Here is a 24,087-nt window from a genome sequence, read left to right as displayed (position 1 = left end):
GCTGTCAATTCAAATAAGAGTGATAAATGAGCTTTTCCTTTCAATGTATCCTCGAAGCAATAAAGGATCCAAATTCCTGCATGCATTTTATCATTTCGGGGTTGAAAATTCTTCACTCCTAATGTTCTTCACATTTCTATTCAAAGCCTATCAATACCGTTTGAGAATACATATCTGCTACCGTTTTACTATCACAATCAGTGCACCTGAGTAGAAAGGAATCTCGTTAAATACTTTAATCCTTCTAACTCACATTAACGTGCATACAATTTTTAGATTCTTGGAATCCTAGTTAAGAAGGAAAGCTATTGAAACTACAGAGAGGCGAGACAACAAGTCTCAATAAATGACTATTTTTCTTTATTTTATTGAAAAAAAAGTAATGCGCTACCTATAATATAATATTTTTTCATACCATTATATAGTTGAATAATATTTAGCGATAAAAATTTAATAGAATTACTTCTTAATAATTGCATATACTCATTCAATTCCAGAAAAGAAATTAAATCGTTTTAATCTCTAAATATTTTCATATAGCATAATAGAATCACTATTTTGAATTTCAAAGTAATTCTTTTTTTTTTAAACTATAAATACAATTTCTCATAATTATTATTTAACACTAAGAGCAAAAGGTTAAAACAACGGGGTTTTTTTCCCCTCCTCATTTTTTTTTATCTTGACAATGATTGTGATAGTAGATAACTAAATTAATTATACCTGTAGATTTAAGGAAATTACTCAATAATTTCGATGAAAATAAAATACTGAATTGTGAAATATACTTGTTTAAAAAATAATGGAATTCAAAGTTCCCTGCAAGAACTTTTTTTTAATAAATTTTCAATACACTTTTCAAATAAAAAATTCAAAATGAATGATCAATTAATTTTACTTATACAAACAGCTGAGTATAATTTGCTTTAAAAGTTTGAACTGTGCATTTTTTTTATAAATATAATCTGAAATGGATTTCTATATTTTCCAGTTCCATATATCGATCAATTCAAAAGGCGATCTTATTTATGCTAAAAAGTTAAATTCTAATTTACGATAATTATTTTATTAAATTTCAGTTTATAACATTAAATAAAAGTTTTTGATCCAGAAAAAGCTATAAAAGTATATATATAATGATATTTATGCACATTATGCACAATTTTACGTGCTTGTGATTTTAAAGTCTCTCCTTTCTTAAATCGAAAAGGCATTTTAAAGGATGTCAAAATTTACGAGACAAAAAAAATATTAAATAATAAAATGCAGTTAATATTAACCAAAGAAAAGATTAATAAAATATAAAAGAAATAAGTTAAGCGAATATAAAGATACGTGCAACTGCGATTAAAGCGAGAAGACGAATGAGCAATAGATTTTCTGTTATCGCTTCACATTGACGCCAAGAAAAAGAATACCCCCCCCCCCCAGACTTCTTTCCGATTCCACCCATTGAAAATGGATCATCCCTACCGCAACCTGTTTCTATAGCGCCCGCCGTAAACATAGACGAATGTCTAGCAGTATTCTTGTCGTGGACAGACAGTAAATGATTCTGTTCCAACTAACGATTTGAAACAGTACATTAAATTATTGCTTTACTCTAAATGGCACGAACAGTGGAACGTAAAAGTAAAAAACAAACATCATGCTATCAAATCTATTGTATAGTTTTGGCTGTATACTTTTTTTTAATCAGTTGGGAGATTTATTCATCGTCTTTATTATCGATCCAAGAATAGGCATCAAAGTGCTCACACTGCAACTAGGATTGTTTATATACACTAACCAACTAAACAAACTATACACCTAACTAAGTGTAAAAACTAAACACTTTACATCATATTTATGTTTTCTAGACACTATCAGAATGCCGTAAATTTAATTCCCAACGCTTACATTTTTTTCAAAACTGCTTTGCTTCAATTATTAAATTATTTTGAAACTCTCTACAGGTTTATCTTTTTAAATGAATAGGTGTTTTATTCTCTTATCTAAGTACTGTTCAGTTTTAACTGAAACTTATCACACCGTTTTTTACACAGTCATAAAAATATACCTTTATCTTGAAACTATTTTTACGGTTCAATCTGGTACGGTTCTGGAATTCTACAACAATTACAATATTCTTTTAAAGATACCTTAGATTCCCTATCTTAAGTCGACTCGTTTCAACGAAATCCCTATCAAAGTTTCGTACAAAAACCACTGAAGGGAAAAATTTCGGTTTATTCTCAAGTCGCCATGAAGATTGACGTATCGTTTATTCTTTGTACGTAAAGTATGCCTCCCGTGGTGAGGTAAATCACAGTTTTAAAATTTCAAGTATCTTCTATTCGGCCATGCAACTGCTAAAATATGTTTACTCTCTCTCTCTCTCTCTCACACACACACACACATACACACACACACACACACTCACGCACGCACACATGACGATGATGAACTTATAATCATTGCCTAATTCCATTCATTAGTCGAATATTTATTTCTTCGAATTATTCTCTTTATGTCAATGCCATGCCTTTAAAGACTCTCCTATTTACGATATCAATATGTTCAAAGATAATAGAGTTGCAAAAATTGGCGAAGTTCATGATTTGTAGTACCAATACGAAATTTCTGAGCTTTTCTGAGAGTCTTGTCATTTTCGCAGCACGGAGAACTGAGATGAAGAAGTGACTGATAAAATGTTTTGACTCAAATTACTTTGGAATTCTGTGTGCTAATCACGATTTGAAAGATTTTTAATTTTTTATAAGTAATTAAGAGTAATATTTTGTATGCTTCGATTTTGTATTTGCATGTTCCAATATACAAATAATTAGTGTTAGTAAGAGCTCGAAAATCGTATCTAGTTCTATGTCAGTAAAGAAAAACAAACTATATGATTAATTTTCTCTGGCTGATGTTTCTCTGTCTCACGATAAATAATTAAATTTAAAAAATAAAACCATTTCATCGAAGAATCATTACAAGAAAAACAATATCACAAAATAAACCACGAATGCAGTGCAAAGAAAAGAATATGAATAAAACATTTTCAGTCAGCTTACAAGTAAAATGTTCAACGAAGATAATATTAAAGAAAAGATCAGATATTTGTATGTTCCAATATATAAATTATTTCTTACATACAAATTAATTAATATACAAATTATGAAGTTTAACTTGTGGTAGTAAGAGCTCGAAAACTATATGATTAATTTTGTTTGGTTGAAGCCTCTCTTTCTAAAATAATAAATTAATAAAACCGTCTCGCCGACGAATCATCTTTGCAAGAAAAACAATATCATGACGAAAACCATCAAAACAGTGCAAAGGAAAACCACATTAAATTAATTTTCACTCACTAAGTCAGCCTTCAAGAAAAACAATGTTTGAAGGAAGATTATCTCCTTGAAAATCATGTCATCGTCAGTTATCAAATACTCAACCACTCAACCACGCCCTACCACATGCAGCTCAGCATCCATTTGCGACTCCACATGCTGTCTCATCATTCACAGAGATGTTCCAAAACTCATGAAGCATCCACCCAGATGGTTGCGACAACTTATCTGGAAGAGATTAGCATCTTTCTCGGGCTCATTAGAGTATATAAAGAGAGGAAAAAAACGCAGAAACATGCGGATCCTTACAGATATGATGGTGTTTTGCGTCAAGGAAAAGACGGCCATCTGTCAATGGAGAAAAGCAGTCAGCATTTCGCGATTCAATAGAAGTAAAGAAACAAATATTTACAAAGTTTCAATTGTCATGGAACTGCTCAGACTTAGCCTATTCGGAGCCTAGAACAGTTGATTAAAATAAATATTTTGGTGAAGATTCTCTGCATATCATATTAATGGTGAAGTCAATACCGAAATATGAAAAATTTCGAACATATAGTTTACGAAGTTTTCATAAATAATCCAAAATGCAAAACATTATAGATTATATATTGTTATTAATCCAAAAATATTGCTAATGAACTATAATGCCAATAAAAAACTATTTTAAGGTCAAAAAACGAAAATAAACGACTGAATTTTATCTCACAGAAAAGTAACCAATACTCCCAACAAAAGAAACCTATGTTTATAAAGTCATAATTGTATTTAAATAACAACTATAGTTAATAAAAAATTTGAAACACATTTTCGTGTTGAGTTTTGATATTTGTGGCCATTTTTCTGGTCACCCGCTGTTCCAGCAATAATCAATTCCAAAAATAATCTGGAATTTTTGCATCTATTATTGACGATTATTTCTATGAATTTTAAGCAGTTTTTCATTGTTAATTATCTTTAAAGATACGATAATTATTATGTTGTTGTATCAGTGCATCTCTAATTGCTTCATTCCAGAAAACTTTTGAGAACTTCAAAGAATCAAAATTTAGCATCATGGAGGAAGCTAGTTTAGTTTAGCTAGATTAAGGCTTTAATTACATTTGAAGTTACGTGACAGATATTTTGGAAATGATTATATCATTTTGAATGAAGGTCAGATGACAAGTACGGCATCAGAGCCATCTGTTTTATCTGTTTATCGAGTTAAGCGACTACAGACTTAAAGTGTTAATTTGTCATGAGATTACCGTTACCATTACAGTGAAAGTTATTAGATTTTTGAGATGTATTGAATCATTGTGGAATTTCAGGATTTCCAACGAGGAAATAGTGCTCATGAAATAGACACAAAAATATTTTTAACCCTTTCAGGACCGTGATCACATATCCTTGATCACGGCTCACGATAACATATATGAGACGAGCTTACGATATCACTGCGCAATCTCACGGCTTCACTGCTCATGATATCATGCACCTTTCCGTTGAAGTTGGAAAAGCTGGGCTCAAATGACCGTGAACCATGAACGGGGAATTGTATGACCACTATCCTGAACGAATGATTGGAAAGTCTTGACTCAACTTATCAGCGTGGTTCGAAATATTACAGAATTTTGAAAGAAGTTGCATTTGAAATGATATTACAGTGTTTTCTTCAAATGCAAGATGTTCAATTAACCAGTTTCCAGTCAAATCAGGAAAAATATATATAACATCCCTTCTTCATATATTCACCAGCAGTAAAAAATAATGTTTTTCGCATACGAGGTTCCGTGTATTTATACGATTCATATCGTACAACTTTAATTCGAGAGTTTTGAAGCAAATTTCGTGCAATAAAATAATAACTTATTACATGGAATAGAATGGTATTGTAAAGACACAAATATGAAAAATCATTATTTTTATAAAGTTAATATTTAAACGGATAAATTTTTATTAATAAATTAAACAGTTAAAATAATTGTTTAATAAATTTATTAAGTAGAATTTGATATGCAACTCAATAGTAAGATTACATTTTGTGATTTTTATTTCCTTTCCTTGTATGTTTTATACCAATTTCGTAAATAACGTCATCACAATTCACTTTTATGGCTACTTCGGATCTGATAAATAAAGTGAGTAAAGAGGTGAATCGATCTTAACTAACGATAGATCTCAAAATTTTTAAAGCTATACACATTTCATCCACGCTCATAACTGATCTTTCATTTATGTAATTATGTACATATTATTAAAGAATCTTCGCCTTCTTAATTAAACGCTTCATTACATCTTCTCATCCAACCGTCAATCACTGTCAAAACCTAAGCCATCAGCATAATGTCATCAATATTTCTTCTGAAGAAGCGAAATTCCAACTTGGAGTCATATTCATATCAGTATCAGTCACTAATCTCAGCCCATATGCGATAGACGATACCCATCGAGTACTCGCTTTCTTGCCGACGGCAAAAGAATCAGTTACCTATTGTATCAGATACAAGAGTATAAGTATCAGACAGACCCTTATATAGCAAAACCGAATATCAACCCAACCTTACTATCTACAGGTGCAGGGAGACTAAAAAGCACGCGTCCTTGCCTAAGACTGGTACACATGAAATGTCCATATGTGGCGGAACATTACCATTAAAAAAATTGAATCATATGAGCCTCTGCTTCAGAAGAAGGTCAAAAGAATATATAAAGACTAATTTTAGTTTTGTCGCTCCTAAATGACTCTGGATCGATTTTGCCTTAAACACCTTACGTAAAATTCTGCCTTTTCCCTCTCTCAGTCGAAATATATTAATATTATATTATTGCTCAATGTAACTGCTAGTCACCTTTATAAAGCATAACCACTTGTTTAGAAGTCTCAATGCTATGTCAATACGCATATCATCTATTATGTCCAGAGGTTAAGAACTTCTTCAATAACTTCGTGGCCAATTCCTCAAACACGTGATTGGATAATATTCAAATTTCGATGTATTCGAATTAAAAAAAAGAGATCAAAGCCTTTTCATTTGCAATATTAGTCAATGGTGCGAGGACCTGTCCCATCTTCAATACGCATGTCATCTGTTATGTCCAGTAGGTATCCATATCATCTGTTATGTCCAGAGCTTCGTGCCCTATTCCTCAAACGTGTGACTGGATAATATTCAAATTTATATGTATTCGAATTAAAAAAGAAAACAAATGGTTTTTTTTCTTTCGAAATATCAGACAATGGTGCGGAGAGACGGTCCATCTTCAGCATGATCCTCCTCCTCCTCTCTCGGGCCAGCTCTGCTCTGTCCAATCTCACACAGATTGGCCTCCACCGGTTGCTGTTCGCATAGTATCATCGTTCAAAAAAGTGCCTCGCCTCATAAAAACAGGCAGAATTCTTCCAGATGGCAGCGCTGAGCTATCTGGAATTGATTAGCATCTTTTTCTGCTCATTATCACCGCTAAGGAACAAGCGGGAAAAAACAGAAACCTGAAGCTCTCTGCGGAGAGGATGATTTGTTCCGCGTCACTCTGTCAATGGGAAAGCGCAGAGTCAACATTTTAGTGCTAATGCGAGAAGAGAGCGTGTCTCTGCGGAGATTTATAGCACTCGGGAGAGTCATATTTTCCCGAAGGGAGATGAATGGGTCTTCTTGAATGCAAGGTCGGCCGACCGCCCGATTTAGAAATGCGTCAGACCGACCTACTTCATTAGAGAAGGACAACACAGGATTGATCTATCTCGTAAGAGTTCTGTTTGTTTGGGTTGGGCAGTTTTTTTCTTGTTTTCAACCAGGAAACACAACATTTTAAAAAGAGCTGGAATCCACTTAAAGAAAACAAGTTTCGTTTTTACTTTCTCGTATACGTAGTAGAGAGAAAATATAATAATCGTCAAAAATTTCAAACTCAAGATTTTGTCGAATCTCCGTGTTTTTTAGACTTCCCCGAGTTCCGAGAAATACATTTTTGAAAATTATTCATCTGTCTGTGACTGATAATTGAAAAACGCTTTGGGACAGACGGATTAAATTTGGTATAAGGTCTTTACATCAAATTTGCATATTTCTGTCAGATTTTGACTAAAATTTGTTCAGAGGAAGTCCGTCTATTCTGCTGTTTGAATATAAATTAACACGATAATAATATACCGAAGAGAGATAGACAGATAAAATTCAGTACACAGATTTAACATCTATAATCTAGACACCTATCATATTTTGAGTCAAATGCAACAAGGTGATTGTCTGTCGTTCTGTATTTTCAGAAACATGTAAACGCGATAATTCGTAACCACAATGACTTAAATATATCAAATTTGGTACGGGATTTTGTGATTACAAGTGTAGTTTGTTTCACACTTTGTTTCAATCAAATTGGATTTCTGAATGCAATTAACGCATCCCAGGGATAAATCGCTAAAACACTCGCCAAGTAGGACACAGTAGATTCAGTAAAAATGCTAAATTCAAGCCAAAAGTTAATATTTCGTAACTATTGTACGCCGATGCCATATAAGGAGTTCTTTGGCATGAAATATTTATTAGAGAGTATGCGGGAAAGTTTAGGGAAGACCACATCCCCAAGTTGTTTGGAAATAAGCACAATTACGACAACATTGTTTTTCCTCAATTATGACTTTCTTTTTATAAATATTACATAAATAATAGAGAAGAACTTCATGATTTTTCAATAAAGCTTCTTTTGTTTGTTTGTTTTTCAATTCTATACACAACTGAAAATTAGTTTAGTACAATTCTATTAATATCCTCGCTTTAGAAGTTTTCGAGAGCTATTTCAGAATGGATCTGGTCATTTTGTATAGCAGTAAGACGACGAGAACGACACCTGAGCCAACACTGCTCTCGTAGCATCAGACTGGCGCAGTATAGCCTACCTTTGGCTCTTGCGCCATTAAACCCGAATAAACCAACCAATCTAGCATCAGACTAGAGTCAAGTCAAATCTATCAAATTTAGGTTGCATGTCGCACACGTGATTTAAAATATTTTTATAACAAATGCTTATATTGACTGTGATATTCAAAGTATTTATTTTAGATTATCATATATTCTGTATGATTTGTTGAAAATTATGCCTGAGATAAGTGAGAAACGTGCGGGAAAATGCAAAAATTTTCAATAAATCCTTCATCATTTTCCGGATATATATGCTATTTTTACAAAACTATATCCAAATATTTCGCACAGCAAACAAACCATTGACGAAAGTTGTGCATCATTATGAGCTTTTTCTGTAACTTTTTTCCCTTTTATCAACATTTGGTCTATTCCTTACTCGGTCATGGTCCCCTTGTATAGTCTTTACAGCTTCGAAATTCAAGAGCAGTCTTCCAGCTTTTCTGGAGAAATTCGGGAAAAATGTATAAATCCTAAAGATTCTGTATGCAATCACTTTTGATCAGAAACTTATCTGATTGCTGGTTTCTCTCTTGAACTGAAGCATTAATTCAGGATACAAAATAGGAAATATATCTATTTTTAAAGTTTTTTCCATTTCTAAATTTTCTACTGAAGAGGAAAGAAACATTTCAACACATCCTACGCCGTACTTTTCTATGTCTTCAGTAACGTGACTCAACTAGTGACAGATTATTTTCTTGAATAATTTTGATAAATAAGTATTAGTACTCTAATAATTTTGGTATTGAAACAACTTTTTTGTTTTCACGCAATGATTATTATCAATATTAATCTCTGAATCATAACTATCATATTGGCAGTGTGGCTGAATTAGGCGCCAAAAACAGTGCGATAGGTCTGCCAAAACCTGGCGATGCGTATTTGTATTTCAATAATAAAGATAAACAATAGAGTATTAAAAGGATTGTTTGCATTCATTTTAAATATTTCTCATAATTTTGTGCAAAAATTTTAGCACCAAAATAATGAAATATTTAACTAGTAGTAAAAGCATGTATCATAGGTTTTAGCACTATGCCGTCCGCACATCTGATTGGGATTCTTTTTTTAAACTTCGGTAGGACTTCTGTTACCAGGAGCGTTACAAAGTTGTCGGGAGATAATAAATTTTCATTTCCACAAAATAAATAAATAATTAAGATATTAATAATAATTTCTATAAAACAAATAATAATTAATAGTTAAAATTAAAATTAAAAAAAATCATATTATAAATAAATAAAAATTTGCGGGAAACCAACGTGGTGTCGCCAGACGGTATAGGGTTAAAACTCTTGTTTGATTAATTTATTGATTAAAAGTACTATAAATATCTTGTCAATACTTCTATTCAGATCAAATAATTCATTCTTCCAATACTATAAAAATTTCCATACAGCAAAAACAAAAATGTAAGAAATGTGTTGATTCTGGAGACAATATATATCGGTCCTTACCTTCTGCCAGAGCCCATTCTCCAATGCAGCGCACTTCAGTGCCGGGCACGCTGGAGCAGTCCGAGTGCCGGACTCTGTCGTCCACTCCCACTCCCTCGTATTTAGTCTTAACGCCACAGAGGAAAGCTGTGGCCGTCGACGCCGAATCTGGCACGTATTTGTCCGTCGCGTACGTCTGACAAAAGAAAAGAGGACATAAGAAATTGCGAGAAATGTCCGTTTGCATAAAAGGATTTTGAAAAGAACACTTTTCATAAAATAGACAGTAAAGTAGTCCTTTACATAAAATAGACCTTAAAAGAGCCCTTTACATAAAAGTGACAACAATATAATATCGGCTCATCTATTAGATGTGTAGAGAAGCATTAACTCTTGCAAGTATTAAAAAGATTATATTATTTCTTCATTATAAAACTTGTCTACTTTTCCTTAACCAATTATTATAGCCTACGGTAAAAGGTAACCTAAAGTAAAGTTAAGGCAAAGGTGCAACAAAAGGTAAAACCCATTTGGTAATCAACCCAAATGAATTTGTTTCTTCAGCTTACAGTGTAAATAAACTAAAATTTCTGCTGCAGTCATACAGTGAATTAGAAAGAAAAATCACTTCTTGAATAAACTTGGAATACCTTTAGTTTTAAAATCTAGTTAGCATTTGTCAAAGAATCGTATTTCCACATTTATACATGGGATACTTCATTTAATTACTTTGCTTTTTTGTACTGTTCAATTAGGAGACATCTTCGGAAAAGTGCAGCCTAAATGATTCAATTAAAAATTCATAGAATGCTTAAGATATTGAGGGTATGATTTGTGACTCAAATTGTGGAGTCTTTGAATGATTTAATTTCAATTTTTATATTTGAGAAGCGATGCTTAGATATTTGCATAAAGCAAAAGAACAACAAGTAAAAGTTCAACGATAAAGAAAGTTAGAAACTAGCAATTTGTCCATCTCCTTGTTGCTTTCTCGTATGCGAAGTATAAAGAAAGTCAAAAAATTTAAACTCGAGATTTTGACGAATCTCCACGTTTAGACTACTCTGAAGTTTGAAAAATACATTTTTAACGTTAGATCTGTTAATTTATGATAATGATCATTCAAAAAAGCTTGGAGCTAGATAGTTGAAATTTGGCATATGGTCTTTGTATCAAATCTGTTGATTTCTATGAAATTTTGAGCAAAATCCATTAAGAGGAAATATGTCTGTGTTGCAGTTTGCATATATGTTAATCCCTTTATAGTTATAGTTAATAGAATAACTATAAAACGAAGAGAACTAGATGAATTAAAATCTGCATACAGACACGTTCTTTTAATATGTACAATGCAAATAATTATTAAATCTTGAGCCAAATCCAACAAAAAGTACTGTTGGTCTATAGTTGAAGAAGCACGCAAATGCGATAACTCAAAAGCGTAATGACTTAGATATATCAAATGTGTCAAGTGATTTTTCTGACTCCAGTTGTAGTTATGTGCCAAATATTGGTTTCAATCGGTCGGGAAAAACAGCGTCAAAAGCAGAAACTCTTTTTTCTGATACTATTAAATGCATGCCAGGGATGAATCGTCAAAAAATTCGCCAAGGTTCATTCTATAGATTCAGCAAAAATGTTAAACTCGCGACAAAGGTTAATATTTCTAACTATTTTACGCCGATGCTGTGAAAGGAATTTCTACCTTATCCAAGGTCCACAATTTTTTGCGTGCGGTAGAGGATAACAGCATTATTAGAGTGTATATGAGAAAGGTTTGGGGAGATAGCTCCCTCTGGTATCTATATCTGTATTTCCTTTTATTTTATTTGTTTCTTATCCTTTCACTTTAATATTCATCCAAAATAAACTTTCTGAATATAATACATTATAACAATTTTTTGTCGCAAATCATTTCACAATATAAAGTATATAATTTTTCCGAAAAAAAGAGAGATTCAGTAGATATAAAATTGTTTATTTTTTAATGTTAAAATACAGAAATGATTTTCGATTTAAATAAATGAAAGGCGAGTTAATAATTTTTATTTATAAGCATTTTTAAAATATATCTTGCATCAGTACTAGTTTATGAGATGTTTTCCTACCATTGCCAAAGCGTCAAAACTAATGAATCTTGGAAATAATAGGTGTACAAAATATGATCATTCATATTAAAATGCCTCATTTTAAACAATTCGTTTTTTTTTTCTTTGATTGAGTTCACTTGAAATGTAGAGATAGATTTTTGTCTCCGACGAAACCAAAACTATTTTATCAAATACTTTTTTTGTAAAGTGTGCAAATTGTAGAAAATAAGGGAAATTATTTTCTTTTTCCCCTTTTTTTATTCAAATTTTGATTCGGCGAATTTTATTTAAAACCGATTTTAATTTTGTTCGAATGCAAATTGCTTTAAAGTGAAAGTTTAATGAGAATTCTTTTGTCTAAATTCAAGACATCATCTAAATCTGAAATGTGTCTATTGGACTTTAGTTTTCAAATTAGTTACATTTCAATCTGACAAACATTTCAAATGAAATATTTTAATTAGAATATCATTTTACAAATTTGTTTCCGCATCCTACGGAAAATTATAATAATGTTTTGTATTTTATAACTGAAAATTGCAACATAGGTAGATGTCTGGAATTTGATCTGTAATCATAACCCTAAAATTGCAATTTTGTATTTGAATTTAAAGAAATTCATAAACTGAAAGCCAGGTCGCATACATGTGAACTCTATTATTAAATAATGAAACAGGTTTGATACAGAAAATTTTATAACTGATTTTATTACTAGAATTGTATAAATGTGTTAAAATTCTGGCCAAATCTATCAAAAAGTTGACTGTCTGTTAGGATGATAATTTTTGTCTATATAAACGCAATCATTCAAAAATGCAGTAAGGTAGAAAGAAGAAATTTGTTTTTTTAGTCTGGATGCCAAAAACGCCGATTTATTCCGTATTTTAAAACCAAATGAATAAAGACAAGTTCAAAATGGATGCTCTGTTCTCTTTGTTATATTACAAATCTAAACCATTACGCTTTTATACATTTTTTAAAAATATACTCAATTTTAAAACGAGTATATAAAATAATTTCTCATTGCCCCTTCCAGATTTATAATCCCATACAGATTGCACTGAAAATTAGTGAATAATTAATTTAATTCATATTAGTGTTATCATTTTAAATAATTATTTCCTGCTTTTTAATATTGTGCGTGTAAAATTTTGCAATCGATTTTAAACTAACTTCCCAATGAGCAACACCCGATAACAAAATTTGTACCCAACAGAAAAGAAAGCGAGTTAAGATTACACTGTCATTCAGTTCCTAACTACTTTTAAAGTTTCTAGCTTATTGAGAAGTTCATTTAAAATTGGTTGCAATATTTGTACCAAACATATAAACAAACAGTTGGACAAGAAAACGGACCAAGAGAAATGTGTTAAAAATGGGCCACGAGGTCTGTGAAAATGCTTTAATGAGCACGTTCCAAATGAAGGGATAAAAATCTATCGTGCTACGCAAATGTTTTTAAAAGATGCATATAATTATTCCCTTACCTAAATTGACACGTGCCAAACAATCCCTATCAGAGTCTCATGATATAAAATCACGAGGAAAAATATTTCTCTCTTTTTGCTCTTGTGTCGTGCTCTAGATTGACGTATCGCGTCGCTTCTTGTTTGTACATAAACTATGCCTCTCGGAATGGAATAAAGCGAAGTTTAAAAATTCAAAAGTGTATTCTCTTCGGCCACGCAATTGCTTTAAAAAATGTGTGTTTACATTATATCTATCTGTTTTTAGATTTGGCTCTATTTGTATTTCTAATTTCGGATGCTCTTACCCACTAAAATAGAGCATTGCAAACAAGTTACGCATGAACCGTTTTCATTATCTTCAAATCATCACCTCATTATCTTGCTATCATTAATTTTACATCATTTTACACAGATCTTGACTGTAATTCGTGGTTAAGCAATCTGATGAAACTTGACCTTGAATTTCTATTTTTGCTGCATTGTTTCAGCGATGAAACAATGGTAAATCAATTTAATTTCGCCCCAAGGAGTCGTGGGCGGTTCAAGAAAGAAGAAAACTGCCTCAGAACGTGATGATGTTATCTGAAAACGCTCAAGAGGAAGGACGAGAAGTGACCCTCTGGCTTTAATAAAAGAGAAAGTTAAGATAACGAGCGTTTCTTCTATAATGCATAATATTTGGAAAAGTACCCACTTTCCCTTCACTCTCATAATCGCGAAACAGTTCTCATTTAGACAGACGCTGTTTATTCAATAAAGGAAAATAAGTGCTCAGTTCACTTCATTTCGGGAAATTGACCGGAATTTACTTCAACTAATTATGCCATGCCCTTCTTGTTAATAAACTATAATAACATTTCCAAATATACACATAACCGTAAATCTTTCTTCAGAATTTGCAACATACACAGCATCCAGTGATCTATAATACCATAAAATGGATCAAATGTCAATTTTTAAATTTTGAATATAAAATTATCTCAGATCTTTGACTGAATTTTGAAAATTACAAAATGATAGGATAAATATTTAGTGAGATATGTCGTTAGTTTGGCAGCAGACACGTTACTGTAGGCCACGCCCCTTTTCAGTTATTTATTTAATACTTCAATTGGTAAAGATTATTTCTCATGAAATAAAACAAAACACATTTATGAAATCAAAGATTTTTTTTGTTTACTTTTTGCTAGTTTGTAATTTTGATTATTTCACTATGCTTTCTTTGTTTATTTCCGATCCTCAGTTTATAAAAGTTTTGAAAAAATAAAGATAGTTTTTTTCAAGACTTTAACACGATTTATTCCTTACTTAAATATTGATAGACTTAGAAATGCTATCAGTTAGCCTAAAAGCAAGTTATTTTGAATGACAAGAATTGTAAATAGAAACAGAATCCTTCAGATGAAAAAGTTTCAGAAACGAGGTTTAACTTGATTTTCAAATTTTTTTAGTAAACCCAATTTGTCAGTAAAATCAATTGACTATAATTTGGTTTGTGGCATTATGGCTTGTGGAAACTAAATTGTTTTCAATAAAGTATTTTAGTTTCAACAAATCAAAATTTGAAAGCATTTTCTACAATATAATTTTGCTTCATATACATAAAAAGTAGTAATTAAAATTTGTATAGATGCTTTTAAGCTTATTTTCAACCAATGTATAGAAATTTATTTACTTCAATTTTTTTCGAATTATATTTTACTTAAATGTTTTATAGTTATTGCTGAGAATTAACAATATACCGAACTGAACAATACAAAAACTGAATAAACAAAATATTTTTTTAGAAAAAGCTTAATTTAGTTAGATTAAAAAATCACAATTTCACATAAAAAATCACAAATTTCTAAACATAAGAAATATTTTAAAATTTGCAATTTTTGTCAAGTTTACATCCAACCACTATTAAACAAAGCAAATTTAATCTATATAAAAAGAAAATTTTAAGATACCAAGATCAAGATATTTTTAATAATAAATTATAATAGAGACTAAACAGTAATCATTCCCAAATGTACCTATCAAAATATATTTTTCTTCGATATTTATAATATGAATTTTCTGCATGACCTGCATTTTAAACTAACAAAATTTGTTGAAATTTTGTGAGTGAAATATATTTTGGCTATAATCTCATTGAGTTAGGATTAATTAGTGAAATTCATGAGTGAATGAATTGTGATTTTAAAAAAAGAAGTGCGATATCATCCGCCAAATCAAAGCGACCTTGGCGTATTTAGGTAGCATCTGAAGTAGAGGTCTGATTTAATTCCAAACGGGATTACGCTTCCTTTCTGGATAATTTTTTAAAGAAACTAGTTTGTTTGTGCTTACTTTAGAAAAAAATCACCAATTTTTGAATAATTCTGCATTAAAATTTTGAATAAATCTAAATTTTTGAATAATTCTGCATTAAAATTTTGAATAAATCTAAATTTTTGAATAATTCTAATTATTTTTTAAATAATTTTTATGCCCATATTTGAATAATTCTGATGAATATCATAGCCAGAGGAGAGTACTCTTATCCTTTTACTTTTGATTTACGGTCTGAGCTCTGCCCTGTCATCCACTACGTTTAAGAAGTATTCAAAGTTTAATAGAAATCCTGAAGGAATGGACGCGTTTTCGATAATTTTTACAAAACGTTATTTGCAATATTTAGTATTAAAGATTTCGTCTATAATTTGATTTTGCATTTCTCCACTTGCAACTTACTTTTATATCTTGATGTTCTAAAGAAAATGGTTATTATCTTACATAATCTTCCTTGTTTTTTCAAAATGTGTTCTTGTTTTATGTGTTAGGTTTGTCAAAACCTTTTCGAGTTTGTGTTTTCCATAGGATTTGTAGCATATTCATTTTATTCACTATAACTTGCAAATAGTTAGAAATAGGATAGGTCTGCTATAATGTTTATCCACATGGGTTTTTCATACATCCTCTTTCGTTCAGCAGATCAGATCAAACTTATATTATATAAATATAAGTTTTATATAAATTATATCATGTTTCTTTCCTTCTGAACATATATCATAGAATATGGCAATTCCATTTTATCAAATAAAGGCAATTTAGTTTAGAAATGTCGAAATATTTCTTAACTCTTTATATAAAAAAAAGAGTGTTTGCAATCATTAATCACAATAATAAAGAAAATGAAAACCCCAGTTTTTGAAAAATTTTCCCAGCTTAACCATCTTCTATTGTGATATCCATAATGTTACGATTTCATATCAGAATCAATTATTGGGTAAAATTAATACCAAAAAATTTTATAATCAATATCAAACCAGCTTTGATTTATAAATATTAAGGAAGCTCAGTCGTGGAATTTTTTCCGTTCGAAAATTCTTAATTCACATTTAAATTTTCAAAAAAAAAAAAATTAATATATGACGTATTTAAGCTGGCAAGAATAGTTTCCATGGAACTTTATTTCCAAAATTGTATCCTCTAATTCAGGAAGGCTTGAAAATTTGACATACGTCGAAATCTCGAAATCGATTTTTTGATTATTATTACGATACTTTCTCTTTTTATATTTCATATACAAGAAAGTAAATATTAACATTAAAAGCAAAGATATTCTGCAGTAATGTTTCTACAATATTTCACAATATTGTACCGTATTCAGGATACCGAACGTCAGAATATTGTATAATATTTTGAGTTAACAATGATGAATAAAAAATGCTTTATATAAAAATAATAACGGTCATTTTACATATAAATATCAATAAAACATTTCATATCGACGTGCTTTTTTTTTTTTTTTTGATGCTAGCGAATTTCGAAAAAAATTAATATATGACGTATTTAAGCTAGCAAGAGTAGTTTCCAGGGAACTTTATTTCCAAAATTGTTTTCTTCGAATTCAGGAAGGCCTGAAATGTTGAGATTCGTCAAAATCTCTAGGTCTTTACGGTTCTTTTTTTTATACTTCGCATACAAGAAAAAAAAATATTAACCTTAAATACAAAGATTTCACAATATTGTTCGGTATTCAGAATACCGAACGTGAAAACATTGTACAATATCATGAGCTAACAACGAAGAATAACCACAGCTCTACATAAAAATAATAGCGGCCATTTTAAGTTTTCATATCCACGTGATTTTTTTTCTGATGGTCATACAAAAAGCGATACAATCTCATCAACAGCAAATTGCGGTTGTTTTTTTTCCATCGAGATGGCCACACCCTACCCCAAGACAGCGATATATTTTTGTCAACTTAATGATTAATGATTAGCATCTGGGAAGAAGCCCAGGAGATAACGATGTTCTTTTTTTCTTTTTCCGGAAGATACAAGTTGTTCGAAATGTGATAAGTTTGTTTCCCCTTAACTGTTTCCGAGGGCACTCTTCCGAGTTCCATCTAGGTCACGGACAAAGACGTTCAGAGCGATGTTGATCTATTCAGATACTCTGAATGATGAATTGCATTCCTTTTGCGATCCGTTTGCGGTAATAATTTCGTCACACTTACATGACTTATGGACTGTTAAAAATGCCAGAAAATTCAAATTACTAACATAAATTTGATTATTAATTTTTACTTTCCCCTGTTCGAATTATAGAGAAAGTCTTATAATCCCAAAAAAATTCGAACTCGAGATTTTGACGAATCCCCACTTTAAAACCTCCTCGAGTTCAAAAAACACATTTTTAGCATTATATCTGCACGACAGCCTGCATGCTGCAAAGTTAACTCAAAACTGCTTTGAACTAGACAAATGAAATTTAGTAAATCTCTTTACGTCAAATGTGTAGATTTCTATCAAATGTTGAGCAAAATTCGTTCAGAGGAAGTCTGTCTATTCGTCAGTTCGAATATAAGTTAGCACAATAACTACAAAACAAAGACAACCAGACGGATAAGTTTCGATATACAGATTTAACATCTATATTGTAGATAGATATTTAGCAAATTTTGGGTTAATTCCAACTAAGAATTGAACGTCTGTCGGTCTGTTCTTTCAGAAACATGTAAACGCGCAGAAACATGTAAACACAAAAACGCAGTGACTTGAATATATAAAATTCGATATGTGGTTTTGTGACTGTAATTGTGTCAAATTTTTGCTTCAATCTGTAAGGAAAAACGCGTCTAAATCACATATTAACCTTTAGTAGACAGCGCATGCGTGAAAGGTTTTGGGAGACCATTTCCACTTTTTGAATGATCGTACTCATTAACAGATATTATTCTGAAAAAAAATGTAGATTAATAATGGTTTATTTGGGAATAGGACAACGTTTCGAGTTTCGAATAGAGAAGGGGGGGGGATTCAGGAAAGTCTGAAGTGCGATGAATTATTAATAATTCATACGAAGAAGACGATTACAAAATGGGGCAGTGAAAAATACTTATCAGTTGATAAGTAAATACTACATATGTCTGATCATGAAATGAATTCTTCTTTTTTTTCATACATTTTGCCTATTAAAATTTACGGTATGTTTTTTAAAAATTATGAGGATGAATATATATTGTATCAAGTTTCAGAATTTTTTCTTGATTTACAAAAATGCATACTTTGGAGGTTGTGATATTGTTTAAAAATGACAAAAATATTTTTTTAAATTTTTTTTACAAAAAAAAAAAAATCTGTAGATGATGTACTAAATGCAGTTGCTCATAAACATGGCCTTCTGCCTGTAGAGTTAGGACTCGGTGGCCTATTGGTAAGGTCTCTGGTTAGGCAATGGAAGTTGCTTTGAACGGGATGTTAATGTAATTAAACTAAACTAAAACGTCTGTAGAATCTGAATGTATTACAATAAATAGATTAAGAGATAATTTAGAGGTTAGTAAGTTTTTTTTCTCAACTGATCCAAAATGAAATGTTCAACAAATTTTTAAATTTTCCTGACGGAGAGAATTTTATTATGCCAAAAACAACTACTGCTACCTGAGCGTAACCATTCTTCAAATTTATTTATATAAGATTAAAACTTGACACTCTACAATTGAAATGTGTGTCTATATAAAACTCTTATTAAATCTCAACATTCTTCTTTAAGGTCATTAATTATGAGCTTGTTTTTGATGAATTGTAAAAAGTTAATTAATTGATAGCTTATCTATATTAACACTCCATTTTCTAAGCAAAAGTGTAAGCTGAAATTCGTTTAGATGATAGACGAAACTGCGGATGAATTTAATCTAGAAAAGTCTAAATTTTTTATCACTTAGCAAATCATTTTTTTTTTCACATTGGGAATAATAATTTCTCAATATGTTCTGTTATTCCTGAATAAATGTACAAACAATCTATTCATTTAAAAATATTTCATAATTGCTTTAAATACTTCATAATGCGAAAAAATTGAAAATTTCTTATTATTTACCAATCGAATCCCAATACTGAAATAATGGATAGAAATACAGCCTTTTTTTAATTCAGGAAATAGTAGATAATATATTTCTTAAGCTATCTGCAAAATGTTAAGCAAATTATTTGATAAATTTCTAAACTAGAAGAATTCTGCCTTATACCCTTTTTTTTAACCAAAAAAACCCCATTTTCCAATTTTTAAAAAAACTTTTCCATTTAACTGGTATATTTTTATTTCACAGATGTTTTTTTATCCTTCTAACTACTAACTAATCAAAAAATACAATTATTTCCGAACATTTTCCAAAAAAATTCATCCCGTATCTTAAAACCAAGTTATGAGAGAAAAAAATTATATGAAAGTTCTAACAACCATTCATCCAGGCGAATCAAATGATCACCCAAGATGGCTAGTATTTCTATGAAAGAAAAGGCATTATATTAAAGAGCTACCATAAGATGAGATGAAGCGTCAAATATCATTTATACGTTAACATTAAAATTATACCAATGTATATAATAAAATACAAAAAAAAAATATGTTTGAAGATAAAGTTTAATAGTAACTATTTTTTTATCTATTTCGACTCCGTTAAAATAAAATATGGTCTCCAAGTAAGTATGAGTTTGATGTGATTGGGTATTTACATACGATATGATACTGTAGAACCAAAAAAAATATCAAGTTTTCCCAGTTTATTTGATGCGATCTGTCATCAATATATCCATCATCACTAACATCAAACACTCCAAGAAGCTGTCACCACTTCGAAGTGTAACGCTTATCAAACAGCAGGCGGGAAAATAAGTCTCCGCGTTACGAATTCGCAGAAATGTTTTGTCGCTTTATGAGATAACTTTCTAACTTTCAATTTTACAAGTGCTGTTAGATCTAATACATTTTTAATCACGTAGTCTGTCTCAATTTTTTTACATCTTTCTAACTTTCAATTTTACAAGTGCTGTTAGATCTAATACATTTTTAATCACGTAGTCTGTCTCAATTTTTTTACAGACAATTTTAGTTCCGCATTTGGAAAATGTATTTGAAGTTACTACAACTGGCGGCTTGTGAAATAGAATCGTGGGGGTTCAGCATCTCTTAATATTTTACATTGCACAGTAATGAATATGTGTACTAACAGTTTTGTTTATATATCGTCTTTTTTTTATTAATTCTAATAATTCATTGTTTGGTTAATAAATTTCATAAATTTTTGATTAGAAATAGGAAAACAAATTGAAAATTCTAATAGGAAATTATATCAGAAATTCTAGAGAATAGAAAAATATTGAAAATAGTAAATTCTAAGTAATAAATTCCAACAAAAAATTTAAGTTCGGAATGGATTTTTCAGATTTTTTTCTATACTCTTCATTATGTTATAATGATTTATAAAGCTGTGAATAAACAACAAAATGAATAGTAAAGTATAGGTTTAAAACAAATTTTTGTCAATTAAAAAGTTTTTTTCCTTTTTCGTTTGGACATAAAAAATGAGTATTATTAAAAGCTGCTTATTTGTATCATCAAAATTTATTTTAAAATAAAATTTAATTTTCTTGTTTTGTTTTCAGAAAAAAAAATACATCTGCTGAAATCAATGTAACACCATGTAACATATTCATATTCATATAATATGACTTAGAAATCGTTACTTATCATTGTATATAATGTTAGAAAGCTAAATTCTGTCTCTGATGTAGTATTAATACTATTAATACTTTTCAAACTCAAAAAAAATGTTGTTGCTATACGTTAGCCTATAGGTACACAGTGATATTTTTTCTCAATACTCTACTCTACAATTAATTCTGTTTCTTGATGATACCATATTTTATTCGAGGTCGAGGCTTGAAGACGATATAAGCTAAGATCGTAAAGAATAATATTGGAACTGTGGAAATTTCAAAAACATTTAAAATAAATTCTTCTGAATTAATCATTAAAATTTATTGAAAAGAAAATCATTGAATTACAAGAAATTTTATTCAAGTTTAATTAAAATAAAAATATTGTCAGTTCTCGTTTTATTACTTTTAAATTATCTTTCATTTTCTAATTTACTTTCAAATATTAAATCCGCAAAAAAAAAAAAAAAAATGTAGTGGGAAAACGTTTCTAATTTCGTTTCTAACATTTCTGCTTTTAATTCTGAGGCAGTACTTCTCTTCCATCAATTTAAAAACAGCTGGGAAAACTCGGAATCTGTAACTGAGTATGCGCAGCAGAAAAAATCAATATTAGAGGGAAACATAGTACATTCCAAAAGTTATTTTTCCCTGTACGCAGAAAAGAATAATCAACTGAAAAAAAGTGAGAAAGAGACAGAAAGAGAGAGGAAATTTAGTTATCATAGAAGAAAAAGTGTTAACCAGAAAATTTAGTTATATAGTTGGTAGATTTATATATTAACCAAATCAACCTCAAACTGGCTACTTTGACACGCTGGAAGGCACAAGAAAAAATCTGAATGAACTGGATCGCCGCAACAGCAACATTGGTTGGAATTGTGGTTGAGTCTTAAGGGCCATCACCGGCCACGGTACAACACTACCCTTATTAAGTACGTCCCTTCAACAATGGGAGAAGCCAGACACCCACCTTTTTGTGTACCTACCAGGGTGGTGAGAACCAGCCACCATGCCGAAAGCTTCCCATCCTCAATTATGAGAACCCCTTCTCCCAGTGGGACTCCAGGTAAGATAGATATGATTCCAAAAAAATTTTTTCGGCTTGAAACTGATCGAAATGTGGAATGTCTAAAATCTCGAAATATTTTTTTTCACCTTTTAGCACTCTCTGTTTGTATCGTGCAGCTACTTAATACCTAAGTAAGTAAAACTGAATCCATCTTTCCATCTAAGTAAGTAAAACTGAATCCATGTTATTCAACAAATACATATTATGCTTTCAACGAAATTCTGCTATATTTAACAATTTGCACTCGGATGGTGCCTCTCATTTCCCATTCAAGCCACTGCCTTATTTTGACATTTATTTATTTTTTAAAAATATTTTATTGTTAAAAATACCTAAAGAACGATAAAAAGATGTAGATTAATTAAAAGGGAGAATTTAACTTAAGACAATTATATATATATATATATATATATATATATATATATATATATATATATATATATATATATATATATATATATATATATATATATATATATATTTCGGAGCAATAAGCACGTCTTAGTATTAAGTGAATAATTATGCATCGAATTACTTTTCCGAGTGCAAAGTTTATTTTATTTAGTTAACGTATCGTCTTAAAGCAACACTAGGTCTATTTTGAGAAGGACCTCGTCATTTTGAACCGCAGTCAAATAACGAGGACGACACTTTTTCCGAGTTCAAAGAGTTAAAAATGAGTAACTTACTCTGGCCAGCCCAACGTTGGGGAATGTCTCATAGAGCATTTCTTCTCCTACCCCTGGTCGTCCCGCCTTCTGTCCTTTGAGGACTCGTGCAGCTGCGATTGTGGCAAGACTCATGCCATCCCCGACAATCAGCACGATGTTCTTTGCCACGTTCTTGTTATCCGTTCGGCGCAGTTGCCGAGCAAGCACAGATTGCGCCTGCTCTCGGTACGATTCCGGTTCACCTGAAAGATATGAATGGAAATTGTAATTAAGCTGAACAATACTGCATCAAATTATGAAATGATAAAAAAAAATTATACACTTTTATTGCACTTGGCTTTGTTCGTGTTTGCAAAGATAGGAATTTGTACACGATATTTCATTTACTTCCTGGTGTGTTGATTTTTATATTTTGTGCATTTATATATTATCCCTATTTCAATATCTTCAAAAGTATCACTTAATCGATTAATTTGCTTGATTACAAACGTGGGGTACCACTTGAAAAGTAATTGCAACAATATTACATGAAGCTTTTGTCAAGGAGCAACAATAATCAAATAATCATAACTGATGAAATCATAACTGTGAAAAGAGATGAAGAAATGGAGCTGAATAAAAATTATTAGTTTCCAAGGAAAGGCGAACAAGAACTGTTTTATGTTAAATTATGTAGTTTAGTTTTGATGTTTTAATGCTCCGTTTGTAAGCAACACAAAGAATGGACCTCGCTACTTTCAGTCATAATCAAAAGACAAGGACGATTCGTGAACTGATACTCTTTCTAAAAGCATCTGCACTAAGGCCTAAGAGATAATTTTTAACTCATGATGTCAGATTTAGCGTGTACCAAATCCACACACTGGACAGGCCTTTAATGGAATTGAGTTTCGATCTTCGAGTCGTGTAACCCTGAAGCCCAAGACTTACATTAGGCTACCAAGTCCCATTAAATAGTGTATCATGGGTTGTTATGAGCATTTTAATTGTTATTTATAAATATGAATTAAAAAAAGATTATAAATGTTTTTAATTAGATTCCTACTGAATTTATAAAAATAGATATAAATTAAAAAAAATATTTAAAAGAAAATTTCATACTAATAAAAGGGCATTTTCATTAGTATGTTTGCG

General features: G+C 30.7%; 1 protein-coding gene across 1 annotated transcript in view; it reads right to left on the bottom strand.

Moving 5' to 3' along the window:
- The window catches only part of LOC129988821 (alkaline phosphatase-like), a 79,555-nt gene that overhangs the window by 16,312 nt on the left and 39,156 nt on the right, over nucleotides 1-24,087 (bottom strand). Inside the window, exons 3-4 of the mRNA XM_056097090.1 lie at nucleotides 22,972-23,195; nucleotides 9,697-9,871 (exon numbers count right to left, since the gene is read on the bottom strand). Of these exons, the coding sequence (XP_055953065.1) occupies nucleotides 9,697-9,871; nucleotides 22,972-23,195 (399 nt within the window). The remainder of the gene's footprint in view (nucleotides 1-9,696; nucleotides 9,872-22,971; nucleotides 23,196-24,087) is intronic.

This window comes from Argiope bruennichi, chromosome 10 (assembly GCF_947563725.1).
Source record: "Argiope bruennichi chromosome 10, qqArgBrue1.1, whole genome shotgun sequence".
NCBI lineage: Eukaryota > Metazoa > Arthropoda > Arachnida > Araneae > Araneidae > Argiope > Argiope bruennichi.
The sequence above is the reverse complement of the archived record's forward strand: the minus strand, read 5'-3'. Positions and strand labels throughout refer to the sequence as shown.